We start from the raw sequence: 21,131 nt of genomic DNA on the forward strand, positions 1-21,131 counted from the left end.
GCAGTCCTATGGATTTCCAAAAGTGCCTTCCCATTCCTTTGTTCTTGCAGCAAGGAACTGTTCTTGCAACATGGTCTGCGTGAAGGAGCTACAGTCCTGTGGCTGCTCCTTTCATTTGGAAGGAATAAAGTCACAAAGTAGCAGTGATTTCTTGAGGTCACATAGATCAGCTCCTGCAGCAGCCATCTCAGAATGGGTGTATTTTGCCCATGTAGTCCTCTTGAGGGAGAAGCAAGTCTTGGCTTTCAGTCAGTCTCAGTGCTGTGGTGTCACTGTCAGGACTCTTGATGATGGCAGCCTTTTGGCATGTTGTACAGTTTTAGATCTTTCAAAGTTAAGTGCCAGTCTAAGCTCATTATCTAATTCTAGGTATTGGAGAAACAGACACTTCTAGAGAACAAATCATCCCACCCAATTTAGACACTAATTTTGGAATGAGATGAGTTTCGTACTAAAAGTGTCTGCTTCCTTCTTTGGGCTATGACATTCCTAGAGAAAATATCAAATTCTAGATTACCAGAATTAGGTGAGATGGACCAACTTCTCTTTCTTTCTCCCCCTTGGGAACTGTGGAAGCCTACAGACATACTATTTTGCCATCTATTTTCCTCTCTTTACTTTTAGGGAGACTAATGGTCAGTCACTTTCAAACTTTGAGGTTCAGATTTTGTTTACATTTATTAAAATGGCACAATGTCCAGCAGCATCACTAGTGCAGCTGAAGTAGGGACTACTTTAAAGTCTAGTAGTCATTAGTAATTGTGATATGACTCTGTAAAATAATTGCCACTGAGGGAATTCTGCTGAGCCAGGTGCCAGCCACCATTTGCAGAGCACTTTGGCAGCTGAAGAAGCAATAAAAATGATAGATAGAAGCAGCAGCACATTTACAGTAGTTCCAAGATGGTTACTGCTGCTAGGGTGTTATATCTTCCACAGCTTCAGGCAGACTTGTCAAAATGGCAAGAAATAAACAAAAAATAGACACCAAATAAAGCACATTTGTAGTGCTGTATAGATTAAAATGCAAATTAACAGAATGATGGAATGTATAAAAACTTTCTCTCGGCATAAACAGTGTGCCCTATAAAGAACCTGGGAGGGGTCAGGGAGTCTCCAGGAGAAGTGAGACACTGGCAATTCATGGAGTAGCCAGAAAGCAATACCTGGAAAATTATTAAGATGATTCTGTGCTTGGTGCAGCAGCATCAGGCAGGAGACCATCAGTCAGAAGTCAATACTTGGGAGAGGGTTTGAATTCAACCACTGATATCCTTTGGGATGAGATTACATCAAGCTTCCCATAAATTGCATGGAGCTAGTGGGATGTACAATGCCAGAAGAGTGAGCTCCTCTCCATAGTAGCCAATGGACTTCCACATGTTTGTACCAGCCAAGACACCTGGTCCAGAAAGCTCCTAAACTTGCTCATTATGTTGTGAAACTCCAACTTGCTAATAGTCAATGAAACCAGAAAGGTTCTTTAAAGCCTATTTTCCCACTGACTGACAGAATAAGACATCAGTGTTGCCAGACTGAACATGCCTATAGAGGGGACTTTGATCTGGAAAATTTGCTTTTGATCATAAAATTTGTAGAACAGCTGACTGAATTATTTTTTTTTTTATTAACAGATGAGAATAGTTGTAATCTGCTGCATTGCCATCATAGATGTGCTACTTGCAGTAATGTTGCACAATAATTTAGAGACCTCCTTAGTTTGTATCAGCCTCTGGTCAGCAAATTTTCTCATACCAGTGTAATTAAGCTGTTGTCAATGAAAATTTCATCCATAATTCTGGCTAACTTGGTTACAACATTACTGTCACAAACTCAGAATGTTGTATTTTAAATGTGATCCTACAACAACCTTTTATAATTGCTAGAAGTAAGTAGAATGTGGTATATATGAAGAAGACATTTTTTTAAAAAGACTGTAGATGGGGTACCAGATGATATCAAATCAAAAATGATATCAAAACTGCAAGGAAAAGACTGGAGTTTAATGAATTAGATAATACTGCATTCCCTACTGTTTCTTTTCCAGTAAACTATTGTAAATGATTTTTACAGGTCATATTTGCTTACCCCAATCATAGTGTCAAGGCTTCAGAATGACTCCTTGAATAAGCATTGGCCAAATGGCAGTTCAGGAAGAGTTCAATTGTATTTTGCTCACCAGCTGCCAGGTTTCCTCTGGATTATATATATTTTAGTATCTCAGTTCAGAAAGCAAAAGAAGATAATTCCTGAGCTGGCAGGATTTTGTGTGTAGTCAAGGGGTGACAAAAATGTGACTGGATTTGGGCCCTTGTTGGGAGGAGGAAGGAGGTGCAAGGGAGAGAATGGCTTCCTGCCACACAAATGTTTTGATATGAGACTTGTGTAATAGCCTTCTTTCCTTGATGAAATTTGGAACCCTCTTATTTAGGCCATCTGTGCATTGAAAAGCTATTAATAAAATAGAAGCTTATTTTGCATATGGTACTAATAAAGGGATGGGTCTCTTTCAAGGAATGCAATAATTCTGTTCATGTTAATCAACATTATGCATGTCAATTGAACAGAAGACTGACCCATCAATAATTTTCTGTTCTCTAGAACATGGTGTATAAACAGTCATTTAATATTAATTATCTCAAAGTTTAGCACTCTGCAAAGTGCTTCTTTTGCCCTGCCTCATCCCAGTTCTTAACAAAGGGATGCACTTATGTAGACTGTATTGATACCATGCCCTGCATCACCTGGGAAGGCTCTTCTCTGCTCTCAGCAGCTTCCCACAGCCCCTGCTCTGGCTCACCCACCCTTCCTTCATTCAAAACAGTCAGTCAGGTGCCTCCTGGATTTTAATTCCTTTCCTGGTGTTCTTGCATAACCATCAATACCCTCCACCAAAACTATGCTCTTAAGTGCTTTTCCAGTTATGCAGTGAAGTAAATATAGTTTATTAAAGCAGTTTGCTGTTAAGCTTGCTTGTGGTATAACTCACTATAACTACTGCTGAAATTCTCTCCGTGCATTTGAAAACTTGAGTAGAGATAAATATTTTTGATACTACACTTATATGTAAAAAAACCTGGACCCTCACCTATCCAGGAAAGACGTCTTTTAAAATGGGGTGAAGATCTGGCTTAGAGCCAAACACTGTGAGAATTATGTTGCAGTATTGCCCCCAAGTGGCCAATTTTGATCCTACTTCAAGCAATAACGGTACTTAATGTGAAATATGATGCAAACGTACATGCTGATAATCAGCAAAATGCTTAAAAATAGCAGAAAGTCTTAGGATTTTTTTCCCTTTTCTAATTTTATTTTTGAATTCAATATTATTGCTTTGTGACTTAGCAGGAGCAAATGCAAAAGAAAATAATAATCAACTCCTAATTACGTTGTAGGGTTATTTGGGAATGAAATTAAATTTGTTCATTAGGTTCTGTAAGAACTCACCATATGCATTTCACTAGTCTTGCAAGTAGCCTACGTAGAGATTCAAATGTTGTAATTCTCATCTTCCTGGGAGGCTGATCATAACACAAATGCCACCTGTTTTCTGTTCCCATATTCTCTAGTATGTATAATTTCTCTTTTCACTGGTAAAAGAATGAAAGTATGTCCAGAATGGGAGAAATTAAAGACATGTTTAGTCTGACATTTTGTTCCTGGTACTCATCCCAAGGCTGACTATTTCTGGTAAACTGAAAGGTTAGAAACACAAAACTGGAAGTGGAATATGTAGATTTATGTTTCATAAGCTCCAGTGAATGTTTATCCCATGCAATGCTCTACTAGACTTTTTAACCATTAATGCTTTTTGTCTTCCCAATGTCTTGCTGTATTGAGACTTTATAAATATCTCTCAGTACTTGCCATTGGTAAATCACCTTTACTTTTCCTCTGAGAAGTCAATGCTGAGTAGAAAAGGCATCCTTAGTTCAGTCTCAGTCAAAGGACCTAATTTAGTCATTGCTGAAGCTCGTGAGCAGCTTTTGGCTATAGACTTATTAAGAGCAAGGTTCTTCAGAGGAAACCTGTGTTGGATGGCCTTTTCTCCTCCACGTAAAGGGGCAAGATATTTTTTTGTCTCTGAACTATTACAATAACATCTCATTAAATATCCAACATACAAAAAATATCGATAGCTGCATAGTACTGTGGTTTCCCCCTTCATCAAGTGCCATGTTAGAAACACAAATAAATGGGACATTGTTAGCAATAAATCAGGGTTAGAATAAACAGACCCACCTAAAACTAAGACTTTTATATGTTAAGTATATATATGTTAAGTATTCTGGAACCACTGTTTTGATTATGGGTACTCTTTTCTGCCATTTCCTGTCTAACAATTTTTCTATACACTGATCAGTGGAGAGCTCTGCCTGTGCTAGCAATTGATACAGGAAATAGCTTCATTGCAAAATATATTTTTTCTGGCCTTCTGTGGGGAATCAATTTGTATTGTGGCAGACATCATAGATATTTAGATAACTCCATGCATATGGTCAAAGATATTCTTGCTTGTGTATAAAAGTCTTTTTGTACCTATAAATGACTACTTACACCCCAAAATAGAAAGTTCACCAAGTATGGATCCAGTAGTAACAAAATCAATCTACAACAATGGACTGAAAGTACAGAGCTTGTACTGAAAGTTGTCAGAGAAAATTGAACTGACTGAAGTGGAAACATCCTCAGCTATTTTAAAGGAGAGACAATTACCTTGAATCTTTTGCAGACCTGCAGATCCAATTGGTCAGAAAAGAGCACAACAGCTCCAGTGCATAGCAGAACAATCTGAACAGGACACCTTTTGTTACTTCAAAAAGGGTAATTTCTTGAAACCAAAGGTCATGATTGGTTCCTTGGATGTAAACCTTGCTTTCAGATATGATCTTGATAACTGTCTGCCATCTGGTTTTGAAGGCTACATCTAGGAACCAGCAAGGTCCTTTCAAAATCTTTTCATATATATCCCGCAAAGGATGATGCAATAAATCCCCAAATATAAACCTCAGAGACTACCCTGAATTGCTCAGTAGCCCAAATGACCTCTTATCTTCTCTCTCTTACCTCTTGGGTGAGTTTAGAGCTAAGCTACATCTCCAAAGGTGAAATATTGTTGCAGGAAAAAATTATGAGATTGCATTTTTTACCCAAAACTAGGATAGAAGTGACAAATTGATGGTATGTAATTAACTGGCAGCCAGTAATAATAATACACTATCCATTTCAGTAACAAAATCTGTAAACCATGGTTCAAAAATGTTAATAAACATTGCACATTTTTAAACATCCTTCTATAAATACCCTCTAAAGGCATAGTCAGACCCTGAGTTCTGCATATTGCAGGCATACAGGTTTTGTTGTCCATAGGTGTGCTGTTTGAGCACTCCCAGAGTATAACCCTTTCTTGTCTTTAGTGTCTTATTTAGATTCCCTGTACAGTCTCTGGAGGAACAAAGCAGTTTTAAATTGCAATTAATGTCACTGTTTTGAGATGTTCTTCAAGCATCTTTGTTCTGAATCAAGGTGAAAGGAATGAAGACATTTAGCTTGTCCACAGACATAAACTATATCCCTCTACAGATTTTGACACCTGAGTGAGTTGTCTTCACTTGAACTGTGCCTCTGAAAACCTATTACAGTCAACAGAAAACTAATCAATGCATTCAGTGAAGGCAGGTGTTTTAAGTTTGCATTTATTGGCATTCCTAAGGTTGGTAAAGGAAAATCTTTCATGTTTGTCTAATCAGGAGGCAAGAATGTTCCATGACTGAGGTAGAAGGCAATCTCAGAAAGATCACTACAGTTTGCTTTTATACTTTCTCAGGGCAAACCATAGCCGACCATTCAGATAGCTGCCTCAGCATCTCTCCTAAGAAATTAATTTGCAGAAGAATTGCCAGAGGAAATCCTCTCAAGGAAATTACTGCAGTCACCCTAAAATCCAGCTCAGCGGATGCCACACTCTTACCCTCTCCTTCAGTCCCCAGGACTTATCATGAAGCTTGCAAATCCAAATGTGTCAATTAAGTTGCATTTTTTCAGTGTGTCAGACCTTTAAATGATGGTTCAGTGTACTTTTGAGGAGGCAAATGGATCTGTGTCACTGAGATCATAAACCTTATTTTAATGACTAAAGATTTTCAAGAGTGGATGTCAAAGCAAGTAAAGAAGCATTGTAAAAATAATCTTAGTTAGCCAAATCTTTTTTCTAGTGGCTTAACTTACAGCAAAAATATCTATCAGTGAGACAAAGGTCAATAAGTTAAAATGAATCTTAAGAATATTTCTATTTCATTCTGCCTTTATAGAAAATGTGGGCTTGATCTATGTAATTTGACTGCATTTATACACTTCAGTTATGTGGAATATACCTCCAATTGTATCCATACACCCTGTGGGTGAATGTCTTCAACCTCCTGAGGAGTCTTGCAATTCTGTATACAATGGTGTCATTGTACAAAATAAATGTGCATCTCTGTGCTAAGATGTGTTAGGCTATAAAGCCTACTAAAACTTAATCTCTATACCTTGGGTTAAAAATTTGCCACCTGAGGCGTCAGCTTTCTCCCCGACTAAATTCCTGTGTTTGTCTCATTTTTTCCCCACTTTTGCCCTCTTTTTTTTTCTATTAAATGTTGCTTCTAATCATGCTCAATTATAATGAGATTGAATGCTGCTTGACAGGTAATCTATTCCCTCTGAAGGTGAGTGAACTGGCATCAGTGGTGATCATCTAAAGATGCCTTCAAGTCAGTGACTGTAATATTTTGCAGCCGAATACAGATATGTATGTATCTGTTGAACACACTCAGAAATACATGAGGTTGCTGGAGATTTTCACATTTTATAACCCTTAATCCATACAGTTTACCTTTTCTGTATCAGTTGCTGATAATCTTGTAGATTGCATAGAAGTCAAACATACTCTGACCTTGTTTAAATTTTTTTTTTTTCACAAACTGGATTTCAACATAAAGTATTTGTCTCTTGTCTCCATTGGTCCTGAACCAGCCTGACTAAACACTTATTTTCAGTCATTGCCTTAGAATAAACATTGTCCTAAAACCTGATACCCCTCATGAGAACCTGTTGAACAACATTTCTTTTCTAGTCTGGCTAAGGAGGGCTGTAAATAAAAGGCTGTTCCTTGGAGAAGCCAGTTCTATTTTAATGCCAGTTTTGTCAGAAACAGTTGGCTATTACAGCCAACAGCATGTTGAAGTGCAAATAGGATAAATCAGCCTCTTTCATTAATTCTTCCTAGAAATGTATGCATTGTGTATCCTTTGATTCAAAGTGCTTAGGAACTGATTTACAGTAAGGAGCAAATGAGAAAATGGGACTTTTTCTGTCCCTCTTGCCCTTCCTTCCAATAATCCCCACCTCTCCTTATAAAATTCTTCAAAATGAAAAATTCTGCAGTCTTATAAGGGCCTTATAGAACTCTTTATATTCCCTGTGCAGCAAAATAACACAAATTCTCACTGATTCCCTCAGTACACACTGCAGGTTTAGGAAATTAGAGAAAAGGCACAAGCCAGTGTAGCAGGAACGTGAGTGTTGTACAAGATCTGGCAGAGATGCTGGAAGGAGTTGTCAGAGTCAGCTAAACACTCATTGTGTAGTCTCACCTTGGTGAAACAAGTCTTCATTTTAAACTTTCAGTTTCACATTTCTTTCTGTTTTGCAATTTAATTAACTGGTTTTGGCCTGAGCAAGGAGTTGAACTGGAACCATTTAGCTCAAAGATGAATCTGAATCAGAACTGATTTGAAAAACATGCAGCTTCTTTTTCTTAAGCTTTGTAGTGACCTGTGGGAGAAATACGACTTTGGTCATTTCAGAATCTGGGCACCCTCTCAGCCTCTGGTGGCAGTGAAATGGAGCTTGATCTGAGGATTTGCATAATCTCTTTCTAAATAGAAGTTTCAGGGCTCTTTTGCCCCAGAGACTAATGGCATTGCAGTACACATGGAACATTTTCTCCAGCATAAAAATACAGCATGCTGTAAGTCAAGATTTCAACATTATGCAAATACCCAAAGGGCAGAGTTGAGGCCGTATGTGCAACCTTTACTTTGCACTTTCCTGGCAGTCAGAGGTTTAATTTTATAACTTTAGTCATATGTACTGTTATCGGTTTATTTGTACTGGCATTTCAAATAGCATTATCAGAAAGAGGAAAAAAAAACTTAAGCACTGCAAACCTCCAGCTCAGATTTGTGCATGGGGGACATTTTCCTTCATTAGTAAAGCCTGAGAAGGGAGCCACTGGTTAGACTAAAACCAGAGGTGATAAGACAGGCAGACTCATTTCCCACTCACCAGTTATTTACCAGCACAACAGAATGGAGTTCCTGGAGCTGAAGAGAGCAAAGAGCAAAAGAAAATCAGTGTTAGCTGCATGTTTTTGGTTCCTGTGGCTGGCAGTCAGCAATGATACAGTGTTTTTTGCAAAGGAAATTAGAAAGTGCTTATTACACTTAACTGCAATATGCTGCCTGAAGAAACTGAAAGCCATTCGTCCATGCCAGTTCAGATGTGTGTGCTTGGCAGTATCAGTGCTCATGAAGAGAGGCTCCAACACTGCCTAGAAGATTCTGTGGACTAGAGTGCACAGAAGTGTGTAGAAAAATCTGCTGTCAACATAGTCAAAACATAACACAACACCAGTAACCAGCAGTGTACCCCAGGGAGCCCAACTGTTTAATATCTGGATGATGGGACAGAATGTACCCACTAATGACACAAAACTAGGAGGAGTGGATGATACAGCAGAGGGCCATGCTGCCATCCAGAGGGACCTCAACAGGCTGGAGAAATAGGCTCATGAAGTTCAACAAGGGGAAGTCCTGAGAAGGAACAACCCCAGGCACCAGTACATGTTGGAGCCTGACTATTTGGAAAGCAGCTTTGCAGAAAAGGACCAAGGAGTCCTGGGGGACACCAAGTTGAACATCAGCCAGGAGTCTGGAATACTGTGGCCAGTTCTGGACACTCCAAGAGGGGATGTGGAGAGAGTCCAGCAGAGGACCAATAAGATGATTAAGGGACTGGAGAATTTCTTATAGGAGGAAAGGCTAAGAGAACCTGGAGGAGATTTTCAGGGGCTCAGAGGGATGTCATTAACATGTATGAATATCTAAAGGGAAGCTGTAAAGACAACAAAGTCAGGGTCTTTTCAGTGGTGCCCAGTAACAGGACAAGAGGTCATGGGAGCCGGGGGAAACACAACAGGTTCCTTCTGAACATCAGGAAACACTTTTTCATTTTGAGGGTGACTGAGCACTGGCAAAAATTTCCCCTTCCAATCTCAACCATCCAGTTCTGTGATACTCTGGTTATGCTTTAGAACCAAAATATCACATTGAACTTCTTACAGACTTCTGCTTAAACCCAGGCTTGGTTAACCCATCTGCTGCAGATACTTGATCATGACTGCAGTAGTCAAAGACAGACAGAGAGATGCCAACCACACCAGTCCACAGTGGGGCTGTCTATAGAACTCTGAAGCCTATAGAATCTATGGAAGTCAGAGGGTTATGTGTAAGTGGGTGATAATAGAAAATGTACAGTGGCATTTCTAAGTCAATTTAGTAGAGCAATTCCTGGAAATTAAAAAAAAAAAGAAATTGAATAATGAGACAAAACACATTTTACATGTAGTTTACATGTTTTATCTCTGAAGGCAGTAGTTTTTTACTACATAAATGTATCTGTTTGTTGTTATACTAAATTATCTAATAGTTTTACATAGTTTAGACATTAACTGGGTTCTGTGCCATGTGGTAACCCTAATCAAAATACAGTTCAAAGGCAGCCCCTTTCTGGGCACAGGGACTCTGATGCAACAGAACCTGCCTGTGCCCCACTCTTCACTGGGTCTCTGTGTTGCTCCAGTTGTTAACCTGAATCTCTGCCTGAAAGGATGAGACAGGTGAATTTTTGTGAGTAACGAAAGCAGCTGAGTCCAGTGTTGTGCAGGCCAGTGAAGATGCCACTGAATATTCAGGAGACTAAAAACTTCAGGCTGTGCAAGAGTTCAGTCAAAACACAGGCTGTGGTGGCTGATCACTGTTTCAACATCTTTCTTCTATGTTCTTTTTAAAGACTGTTAACCTGTGGTCAAGTGGGATAGCCTTTAGCATAGTGTTGTTAACAAAATTCTTACTTTGCGTGTGCTTACCCCTTGTGCTGAAGAAGTTTTTGTAATTTCCATTGCATAAAAGCCATTGACAGAAAAAAGATTTTATCAAAGCACAAGCTTATACTGTGAGCAATGTATTTTAAACCAAGGAATATAGAGTTTGTTTCTGATATCTGTAAACAAAAAGTCTTTCACTACTAATATACTGCATGGAGCTATTTTGCCACTTCACTGGGCAAATTGCTAAGAATGGAAGTGACCGTTCTAAGGTAATTTTTACTTCTACCAGTCCTTTAATTTATGATCTTAAGCACTGATTCACTCTTGGTTTTCAAAAATGTGTGTAATCTCTTTTATAGCTGCAAAGGTTCTTTGAGATATTCTTCAGAAACAGTTCTCCCCAGCAAGCCTTCAGTAACATGAAGGAAGCTATAAGCAAACTTCTACTCATAACTGAGGTCTTCAGTGAATCATCTGCCTCAGGATCAAGCTCTTCCAATCAGTAAGTGACTTGTAGTGGTTGTTGCTTTGGTATTATCAAGATACTGCCTTAGAACAGAATTTAAAATGTAGAGGATACAACTCCTAAAGTATAAAAAAAACCCTCTTGATTTCATACTTACAAAAAGGGAGGACTTGCTCCATATAGGGATTAAAACTCTTTAATATATACAGTCATCCTAGTTTGTGAGAAGCTTATGATAAATACTTAGGACCAGATGCTGTGTCCTGATGATGAAGCACATCATGAAGTCACACGTGTCATGAAGCACAAATGGACAGAAATCACTCACAATTGGGCTAGTCCTAACATATATAAAGCTGTAACTCCCTTCAGTGAGCCTTCTGTCATATGTCAAATATTTAATGTTTGACCAGCCCAGAAAGTTCAGAGCTGACTGTGGCAGGCAATCTGAACAAGAGACACTGTGGAATACTTTATGAACTGTACTTTATGAAAACAGTCACATTTCTATGGCTGTTTTTCTCTGAGTGTTGAATCATCGTAATCATTTCTGTTTGAGTGTTGCAGCTTTTACATATGAATCAACCTTTATTATGTAATATTTTTATGAATTAATATTTGTTCTATGTGTTATGTCACATCCTTGACATTTTTATGATAAATAATAAATAAATTACTATTTATGATGTTTATGTGTTTTATAAAGCTATTGAGAACCCAGGTGTTTCAGTAGCAGTAATATAAACCTCATTATTTGGCTCATGCAAGTTGGGAATAAAGCTTATATTGTGAGTGGAGAGTGTAGCAAGGAAGACTGTAAGAGGAATGGAGCTATTTTGGCAGTGGTCCAAACACTAAGTTTTACCAGCAGGATGGGTATATCCAGTTTATGTCTTCCAAGACTGGCTTAGACCTCCTGTCCCATGCCTTCATCTCCATACCAGAAGCAAAACTTTTTTGGCTTAAGTATAACGCAGGGAATTTCACCATCTCTTGCACTCCAAATGTCTTCAAAGCTTTTGCAGGACCTCATTCTCATCAAAAGGCGTTTCCTTCTCCAGCTGAGTTCATGTCCCTTGCTGGTTTAAAAAACAACCATACAAATACACTTGAATATAGCACTGTTTTCATCAGCTGATAATCTGACTCCATCTATGTTCAACACTCTTCTAAGAAATTTTTATTTAGTCTGTATCACATGTTGTCTCTTGACCTACGTGTGTATGTTCTTGAGTGTGTTCTCTGGACCTGCGTGTATGTGTTGGCAGTGTGAGCTTTATCATTGGACTTAATGGTCTTGAAGATCTTTTCCAGCCTGAATCATTCTGATTCTATGTTTTGCAACAGTACCTAACCTCCCTGAATGTGATTCCTGTTATATTGCATTTCAGATGCAGCCAATGTTTTCAAATGCTAACTTTTGACATTGGATTTGGCACCTCGATAGACCCAGTAGTTCTTGAGGTGAGCAAATTACACAAATTATTGCTTTACCAAAAGCTTACACCAAAAAGAACACGGCAGGAAACCCTCTTTGATAGTTACCTTCAAATCTCTGAGAAATATCCAAATACACTAATATTAATTTTGCCTAGTAATGGAGAGTTGCTGTGGGAGAAACCAGTGTTTACGGGACTGAGTTCCTGTGATTAAATTACCACACCACTGAAGTGTGCAAACCTTTCACTTTTACCATTAAAAGAGTTATCAACCCAAGCGAATATCAACAAAACAAAATACATAGGAAGCCTTGATGCAAGCAGAGTTAGGTATTAACTGGTATTAACTATGCCAGAACAAAGAGGAAGGGAGGAAGTTAAAGTAGCACAACTGGCTTTTGATAAAAGTTAAAACTGTCCATGAATTGTATTGTACTTCTTCATCACCTGCTTTGATCTCCACTGTGCTGCCTTCTTCCTCAGTGGTCCTTAAGGGACTCAGTACTAAAGAAATGTGACCTGTGACATAAATCCCTGTGGCAGTTTTATACTACACCTGCCTCGGAACAGCCTGGCCAGAAATAAAAATTTCACTGCTTTACAGCTGCTTCTCATTACCCTGTATATGCATACAAATATATGTATACCTGGGTATATGTTTGTCCATGTTTATAATACACAAAGGAAAAAAAACGATATTAGTAAATATAGCCTTGGAAATTATAGGAGGAAATATTAAAAGTTTAAATCTAAGTTTCTATTAACAGTTCAGTCCATCTCTTCATCCTTCACTAAAAGATCATTTAAACACAAAGTAAAAACAGACATATGAAAGCAAGTTTGCACAATTTAAAAAATCCACAAAGACAATACCCCTAGTCTGGCAAAACTTATTTAGAGAATTTTAAAAATGTGACACACCACAACAATTTAATAATTGTATGCCAGGCTGTAAAATGTTGCTAAAGAAACCTAGACATAAAGCATAAGGTTTATGTGCCTGTATAATAGACTCAGCTATTAGCCATACTCCACACATGTACAGTATATTGGTATTAGTTAATATTTTCTTGTGAAAATACAAATTACTTTAAAAAAAATAAAAGTGCTGGTTGAAAATTGCTCTGACATTTGACTTGCAATAGTGTCCCTTGGAAACTGTAGTATTCACACACAGCATGCAGCTTGAAGCTGTATTTATATTTATGCTAAAATAATAATCTATTTATATTTTATCAGCTCGATTTTATTAATTTTTTTTTCTATCTTACACTTTCATTTGTAGGAAATCCTAAATACCTGAGTTTTGCAAGAGTTATGTTAACACATGTAATGTGTTCTAGGTAGTCCTGCTTTAGTATGAGAGCTGGACTAGATGATCACTGGAGGTCCCTTCCAAGTCTGCTAATTTTGTGATTCTGTGACATTTTAGTTTTTTAAATCAAATCAAATCAAAGACATGAAAAAACAGTTCTCACGTAAGACTGTAATATTGCACTCTATCCACTGGGGGTCAGCAAACATTGCGATGTGTAGCACTGATAGAAAATGTAGTACAGCATTTGCTGTGTTATAATCCTGTCTCGTTTACTAGTGTTATTACGGTGTTTTTTTAGAAAATAGTTCCAGTTTTGTATATGTGGTTATAAGGAGACTGCACATGATATTCAAACTATAAACTTCTGCATTGTTTTACAACAGGTGCACGAACACTTTGACTTTCCAGATGAGGATGAATCAAATATTCAGGACCAAACTTTCAAAGAATTTCTTTTTGAAGATACTTTTAAATTTCTGTTATCTAATGAATCCTCAACATCCAGTTTCATAGAAGCTTTACAAAAAATATATGGATCAGCTGTGAGCAAGGTAGTTCATCCCACCTTTTTTATTATTAACTATTTGAAAAGATTTCTTTCTAAATTGCATAACTTTCTGAAATTATTGGTGCCAACTTGTGAAAGATTTATTTAATCAAAGCTACCTGTTAATGAATTCTGGAGAATAAAACTGCAATGAGTTTGAATAGTCAAATTTTCTCTTCTAAAAATTCCACTCTCAAATTGTATCATTCCCCGAGTACAGTAATTTAAAGATATTTTTAAGATTTTTAACTAAGTAGTAATTTCTCAGCGTTTTTTAAAATTGATTTTCTTAATATACAGGCTTGTGTGTTTTCATAAACCTAGAACTGATTAACCAAAATAAGCAGATTCATGAGCATCAGAATTACATTTTGTTTGCCACAACTTTGCATCTCATTCTGAATGCAAGATTCAATGACATATTTTGTCATTTATTATAGTTTGCATTTATAGTGTTTGCATCACTAGTGAAAACTCTTTCTGACAACCTGGGTTCTCCTTTAGTGTTTTGTTTTCTCAGTCTGGGCACTTTTAAGGGTACATTTCTGAGGACCCTCATGCTTGCAAGACTTACAGGGACTGAATTATCCATGTGACTTCGGCCTCTCTGACTAAACAGGGTCATGGGTTCCAAATTTATGAGAGGATAAAGTAGGAAGCCACAGACGTATGCTATGATCAACTAGGTCTGTGTTCTGTAGGAGACCAGATCACATTTCAAACTGTCAACTTCATTGTCTACACATTATGCAGTCTCTTCTCATGGTAGTTTCTGTGGGTGTGTTTCTACATGAAGCTAATGCAGTCTACTTTATTCTAGACTGAGAAATAGGAAGAGCTATCAAGGACCTGGCTTGAGATGACTTTGCAATGAGGTTAGGACAAGTTGAGAGATGCTGTAGCCTCTTCCTTTGATAACCAAAGGGATGAGGTCTAATGAAAGCACATTGTTTTCCACGTGATTTCACCAGAATATTCTGCCCTTTCCTTCACAGGATGGAACTTACAACAAAGATGAGCCATGTTTGTCTTTAGAAGAGATAAATTCAATGATTACTTTCATAAAGGAGCTGAAGAGTCTTGGACAATTTGAGCTGGTAAAATAAACAAGGTTTTGTTGTATTGGATGCATATATTATGTAATACTCTTAACATTTCTCCTCCATTACCAGTCTTAACTGTCTCTGGCACATGTATTAGCCTGGATGGACAAGGAAGCAGGGAGATAGACATTATGCTTTTTCTTTTGGAGGATTTTTAAAATTTAAATTAAAGAAGATAAAGAAAACAGAGAATTAGAGTTGAGGATTCACTGAGAAGAAAAACTAAAATAGAAACAGGGACCAGAAAATGGAATGAAAGAAAAAGGAGGAAGTTTATGTAAGTTTCTAATGGTTTGGTAAGAAAATGTAATGATAATGAAGCAAGGCAGGTGTGAATGGAAGTGGAGACTGTGCAACACTGAGATAGATCATAGATACAGATTAAAAAGCAGAAAAAAACCTCCAGGTGGAATATGTAGTAATTTGTCTTCTTCCACTTTGAGTTCATTTTTGGAGACAAATAAAGGAGTCATAAGAAGTGTCTATGAGCAGTCATGGCAGTTAATGGAGGAAATGACAAGCATTGGGGAAATAAAAATCTGCATCTGCATCTGTTGTTCAGAAAGTCTGCATGATAGCAGGATTTCTTCTAGGCCTCCTGGATGAGTATCAGGGTTGTAGACTGATGAGGTTTTCTGAAGAGGGATTGAGTTTAATGTACCTGGGAGAGGCAAAGGTGTTGGCCTTCCTTGTCACTGCTGCTACTCTTGAGTTGCAAGGCTGGACAAGGCAGTAATTTTCTACACATGTGGGAAAGAGCACTGATGCACATCCATCCATATATACCCTATATGCCCTGTAGACTGATCACTTCTCACTTCTCTGCATTTACAAATATTATAATATGTAGTCTCTAATCAGTATTTCTTTCCTCAGCTTTTCCCTTCTGCTGCACCCAAGATTCAAACTTTCCTGCACGATCTCTATCATATGGCAGACCCAATGAAGCAGCTCGGTTCAGTCCTGACTGTGCATTGGTTGCTTTCCAGTTTACTTGAACAATTCCAATTTGTGACTAAAGAGGCACATACAAGTCTTTCAGAATGGTAAGATGGCTATTATATGGTATGTTGAGGAAAGTTTCTCAAATTATATTAATTGTGGCAGCTTCAATCAGCATCATAAAACTTAATCCTTTAGCAGATGTAGGTGAATTTACAACACTTGAGATGAAAGCCCATCATCCCCATCATGGAGCACTGTCAGCCACTCTGACACTTAGAGATGTATCTAGATTTCTAATAGGACAGTTTTGTCCCTTTGCTTCTGTTTCTAAATCAAGGGGCTCTGGGTTTAAAGTTCATTGCAGCTACAGTAAACTTTTTTTTCTAATATGAATTAACAAGTAGATTGTTTCTGAACAGCTGTAAACTCAAAATTAGGAGTGCTTACCAGAATCAAGTCTTTTAATTTATGCACCAATTAAAAGTAAAACTGTAAATAAAATATAAAATTTGAGGTGAAGATTTTTTCAATAAATTTTGATGGGAAGGAAGGGAAGAAAGGGGAGGAAGGGGAGGAAGGGAGGAAGGGAGAGAGGGGGAAAAGTTGTGGTATACTATGAATTTAATATAAACTTTGTAAAAATGTGTTTTCCATGCTCATCTCTTGGCTAATGGGGTTTGGTACACATGTATGCCACACTTCTTTACTGACTACAAACATATATGATTTTGCAAACAAGGGCTTGGGAACAGAGGCACATTAAGCAATGTACGTGCTCCATTCCATGAGTCTTGAGTTAAATGAGCAAATTACATTAATTTGTACATTTTGCTTGGAGAATGCTATAGTGACTGTGTAAGGTACCTGTAAGATTTCTAAAGTTTTACTTGTGGTCCTCATTGAATTGGGGGTGGCTTTCAGCAGGTCAATAGTCATCTGTATCTTTGTTTGCTTAGCTATAAAGTGGAACTTAGACTTACCAGTGTGCTGGGTAACTGGTTATTAGTGTTTTGAAAAAAACAGTTCTGTGACTGTGCTGAGTATTGTTACTGCTGGCCACTCTATGAAAAGTAAGTCAGAGATGCAGCTGCTTGCATTCATGTGTAAGCCTTTGCCCTTTTGCCAAAATATTTAGGTTTGCATATCAAAGCATACCAACCTTTAGCAGCTTTCTGTTCTAATCTAAGCTGTGCCACTCACTCACTTTGAGCAAGCCCCTTGGCCTCTTTTTTTATCTTCAAGCTGAGCATTGTCATATGTGTATAAGTATGTAGAAGCACCATGACCTTTCTCCAGGCCATAGGCAAAATTACTTCTTTGCAGTGTATTTTTCTGCAATGGCTAAGTTAGTAATACCATTCTATTTGCTCACTATATAATAAAAATGTGTGTTTTGATATTGCTAAATCATAATCTTCCACTCCTATAGCTACATCCATGTGATCATGATGCATGTGGCAGATATGCAGGTAATTATACTTAATTGCAAGGAAGAAAGAGCTTAGTAGAGCTTACTCCCCAAATAACTCAGTTATGCTTTCTCTTTGAGGTTTGATTAATCTTTTGTGAGATTACTGGCCCTGATGAGTTTTTATATCAGAAAAATTTTCCTGAATTTTTTCAGTTAAGGCCAGGATGTTTGGTTAACTTATTTAATAGTTTTGATTTCTCTGCCTTTGCAAAACTGGTATTTCCATTTATAAAAGCCAGTGATTTGCATAGCTGACTGTCCAATCTGACAAGATACTTATGGGAAAAAACTCTGACTTCTGCTTTTGATCTTGTACACTTACTCTGTTCACTGATCGTTAATTCATAGGATAGAACCAGAAGAAGTTTCCTGGTATGCTTTTCTTGACCCATTTCATCTACGTGACTTGTACAGAAACCTTAAATTTTATTAGTGAACTCTCTGAATTCCCACACAGAAGGAAGAACTCCTGAAACTCATCTCGAACTATAATGAGATGATTACAGCCTAGGTGAGAATGACAGTCTCAAATGTATTGATAAAAAATATGACGAAGTTCTTTGAAAGTTGTGGGATGGTACAACCTATCATGAGCACAACCTAACAGTGCATTATTTTTGCACTGTTTTTCAACTCTATGCAATTTCAACTTGTGATATGACTAAGATGGACATCATTATACCCTCTTTTAGAACAGGGGCTATGAAGTACAGTGGCAAATATGTCTGGATGTGTCAGGCATCAGGGTAGCGTGAGGCAGGCAGATTAGAAAGAAAAGCTAAACTTAAGTAGGTCAATAAAGGTGCAAATGCTTTTATGAAATCCACTGATATACTTGGAAAAGTGTCACCCGCTTCCCATAAGCAGGCCTTTTTTTAGGTAAACATAGGAGCAGCAGCCCTCAAAGTGAATTTGGTTTGAAAATAATTTCTTGAAGTTTAACTCAGTCGTGCTCATCACCTGGACAGTTTGAGAAATAAGCGTGGTTCTGACTGTGTGTCAGAAGACCACAGCAAGTAAGGAATAAGATAACTGATCTGCAATGGGAAGAAAGAGACAGAGGGAAGGAGGAAAGGAGAGAGGCAGTTGGCATTAAATGCCAGGAAACAAATCCTACTCTTGAGGTTGCAATTTCATATTTTTCTTTTGATGATCAACGCGAGAAACATCATTTGGTGTAAGAAATACCCTCATGAAAAATCCATGGCCAAAAATCCTTCTTGGTAGAAAAATTCTTCCCAATGTCCTATCTGAACTTCCCCTGGTGTACCTTGAGGCTGTTTCCTCTCATTCTATCACTTTTTATATGGGAGATGAGACCAACACCCACCTCACTATAACCTCTTTCAGATAGTTGTCGAGAGTGACAAGATCTCACCTCAGCCTCCTTTACTCCACACTAAACATCGCCAGTTCTCTCAGCCTCTCCTCATAAGACTTGTGCTCTAAACCTTTTGCCATCTTTCTTGTCCTTCTTTGTACACACTCCTGCATCTCAATGTCCTTGTAGTGAGGGTCCCAAAACTGAACACAGTATCTGAGGTCCTGCCAAGTACAGGAGGACAATCAATTCTCTAGTCCTGCTGGCCACACTTATCTAAATATATTTCCATAAATACAGTAATCTGAGTATCATTCTGTAATATCAGTTCTAAATATTACACTTTATACTCATCTATAGTTATATAGAGTTATTATATGTCTCTTAATATATTCTGATGATAATTGCAATCTCTTTACAAGGTTGACATGTACAGGTTATGTTGTTCCTCTGGGAACCTGGACCTTGCAGTGTTGGCTGCTACACTTCTGAGGTGTCCTCTGGCTAAACAAAAGAGTTAAGACATCTTGTTCTCACCTCACAGTAGGGTTTGAGACTGGGCACTCAGAGAAGAACAGCAAAAAGGAAAATGTATTCGACAGGTGGTAGCTGTTGGCAAGCAGTCAATCAGAAAGGGGCATGCAAAGTTACATCTTGAAAAGCGAACTGATATGTTTAGTACCTCCTTTGAAAAAGGTCATGAATGTGCATGAAATTAGGGCAGTGTCTAAACATTACAAACTCAGAACTACATTTTCATGCACACACAGAGATCTTCCAGCTGCTTCTTTCCTTATCAAGATATTGCAGAATTCCCTGTTTTATTATTGTCCACTTTACCTTTTAACATGATTGACCCCAATATTGCTTCCAGCAGCTCCTGTTGAAACATTAGAGATGGCTGGGTGCACAGAACTGTATTGCCACCTCCCCTCCTTGGCACTCACAGTGACTTCATGTCTTTTAAAACCCACATTGTGTGGGCAGTGGTATCTGGGAGGCTGCTTTATGGCAACTTCTATGGAAAGCACTGGGAGGAAATGTGAAGGCTTCAAGAAATGCTAATGGAGCTCTGAAAAAAGATTATCAGCCAGAGGTCCAGTACATGGATTGGAGAGAAATCTACTGCCTTTCCTCTACTATACACCCAACATGCTGTATGAAAGGAAAAATATACAGTTAGCAATAAGGGCACCACTGGCATGTTAGTGAATTGTTGCAACTGATTTGTCTTTTTTCACTGAGAATTTATATATTTATATGCTCTGGATGTTGATACTGTGATTTGTTTTGAATTAGTAAACAAGTCAAAACAGGTAGATGTTCCTTTATATGAATTCATGCTAATGTCAGTACAGATATTCACCTTGACTCAGGCCTTCATTTGTATGTAATCGCTTTTGAACAAAGTCTAACTTTAACCTCAAATATGTACAAAAAGGCATCATACAAGCAGTTAAGAGATAGGGTTTAGGTTCATTTCTCTTGGCTATATCCACTCTTCTTTCTCCCAGTGATTCAACTGTGTTTTGAAATGTATTTGTTTTTTCTTTTTTCATGTAAAACCCTACCATGTGTTATGGAATCTGTATTTTCTGTGACAGTCATTTAGGTGTGAATGCTGATAACGTGAATCCAGAAGGTTCCTCTTTCCATAGAGAATATTAAAATACTACCTGCCCTCAGTTGCCATAAAAAAGTTTTTGAAAAATGTTCCATTATTTCTGTTCCTTCCATTCATGTAAAAATATGTCTGCTGTTGAATTGACAGGCATTCTTCTCAAGAAAATTCACATCCTAAGCAGAAGACTCTTTCTGACTTCAGGAAGAATCATGAAGGTAAGGGATCAGAGTAAGGTCTCTTATATCTGGTATGCTTTTCCTATTTGTACTACTTCCAATAACAGGTATGATTTAGATTACATCGTTTTGCATTCTAGCTGGAAGGTCTTGGCTTACTGCATATAAAAGACTAATTTCTTTCTTATCTGTGTAAGTTGTTTAGCTGAGCCTTTGAGAAGTGTTCATGAGCCTAAAGCAAAGATCTCAGACTGAAAAGAATAAAAGTACACTGTGGGGTTTTTTGTGAGTAACATAATGAGTATTCCTTCTCTTATAGGATTGTGAATCAGGCTTAGAGCAGAGAATTATTAATTGTTTCTGTTTATATTTCAGCATTATATAATGCCATTAAGACTAAAGAAAGGCTATGCAGTTATGGTAAGTCCAGGTCTTTCTAGACCACTAAGGGGGGAGAGATGGCTTGTAAAAATTTCTTGGTTTTTTCAGCATAAACTTTCAGTGAATGGAGTATCTACAGGCAGTTATGTAAAATTATAAAAAAGGAATTTTAAGTATCAAGAATGTTTAT

The 21,131-nt window shown here is 37.8% G+C and overlaps 1 protein-coding gene across 4 annotated transcripts in view; it reads left to right on the top strand.

The window, feature by feature from the left end:
* Positions 1 to 21,131, top strand: part of CPED1 (cadherin like and PC-esterase domain containing 1) — a 137,806-nt gene that overhangs the window by 49,583 nt on the left and 67,092 nt on the right. For all 4 annotated transcript variants that reach the window (XM_071733733.1, XM_071733734.1, XM_071733735.1 and 1 more), the window contains 7 exons: positions 10,510 to 10,652; positions 12,008 to 12,080; positions 13,757 to 13,924; positions 14,916 to 15,017; positions 15,900 to 16,069; positions 20,532 to 20,599; positions 20,936 to 20,980. In XM_071733733.1, the coding sequence (XP_071589834.1) occupies positions 10,510 to 10,652; positions 12,008 to 12,080; positions 13,757 to 13,924; positions 14,916 to 15,017; positions 15,900 to 16,069; positions 20,532 to 20,599; positions 20,936 to 20,980 (769 nt within the window). The remainder of the gene's footprint in view (positions 1 to 10,509; positions 10,653 to 12,007; positions 12,081 to 13,756; positions 13,925 to 14,915; positions 15,018 to 15,899; positions 16,070 to 20,531; positions 20,600 to 20,935; positions 20,981 to 21,131) is intronic.

This window comes from Heliangelus exortis, chromosome 1 (assembly GCF_036169615.1).
Source record: "Heliangelus exortis chromosome 1, bHelExo1.hap1, whole genome shotgun sequence".
Taxonomy (NCBI): domain Eukaryota; kingdom Metazoa; phylum Chordata; class Aves; order Apodiformes; family Trochilidae; genus Heliangelus; species Heliangelus exortis.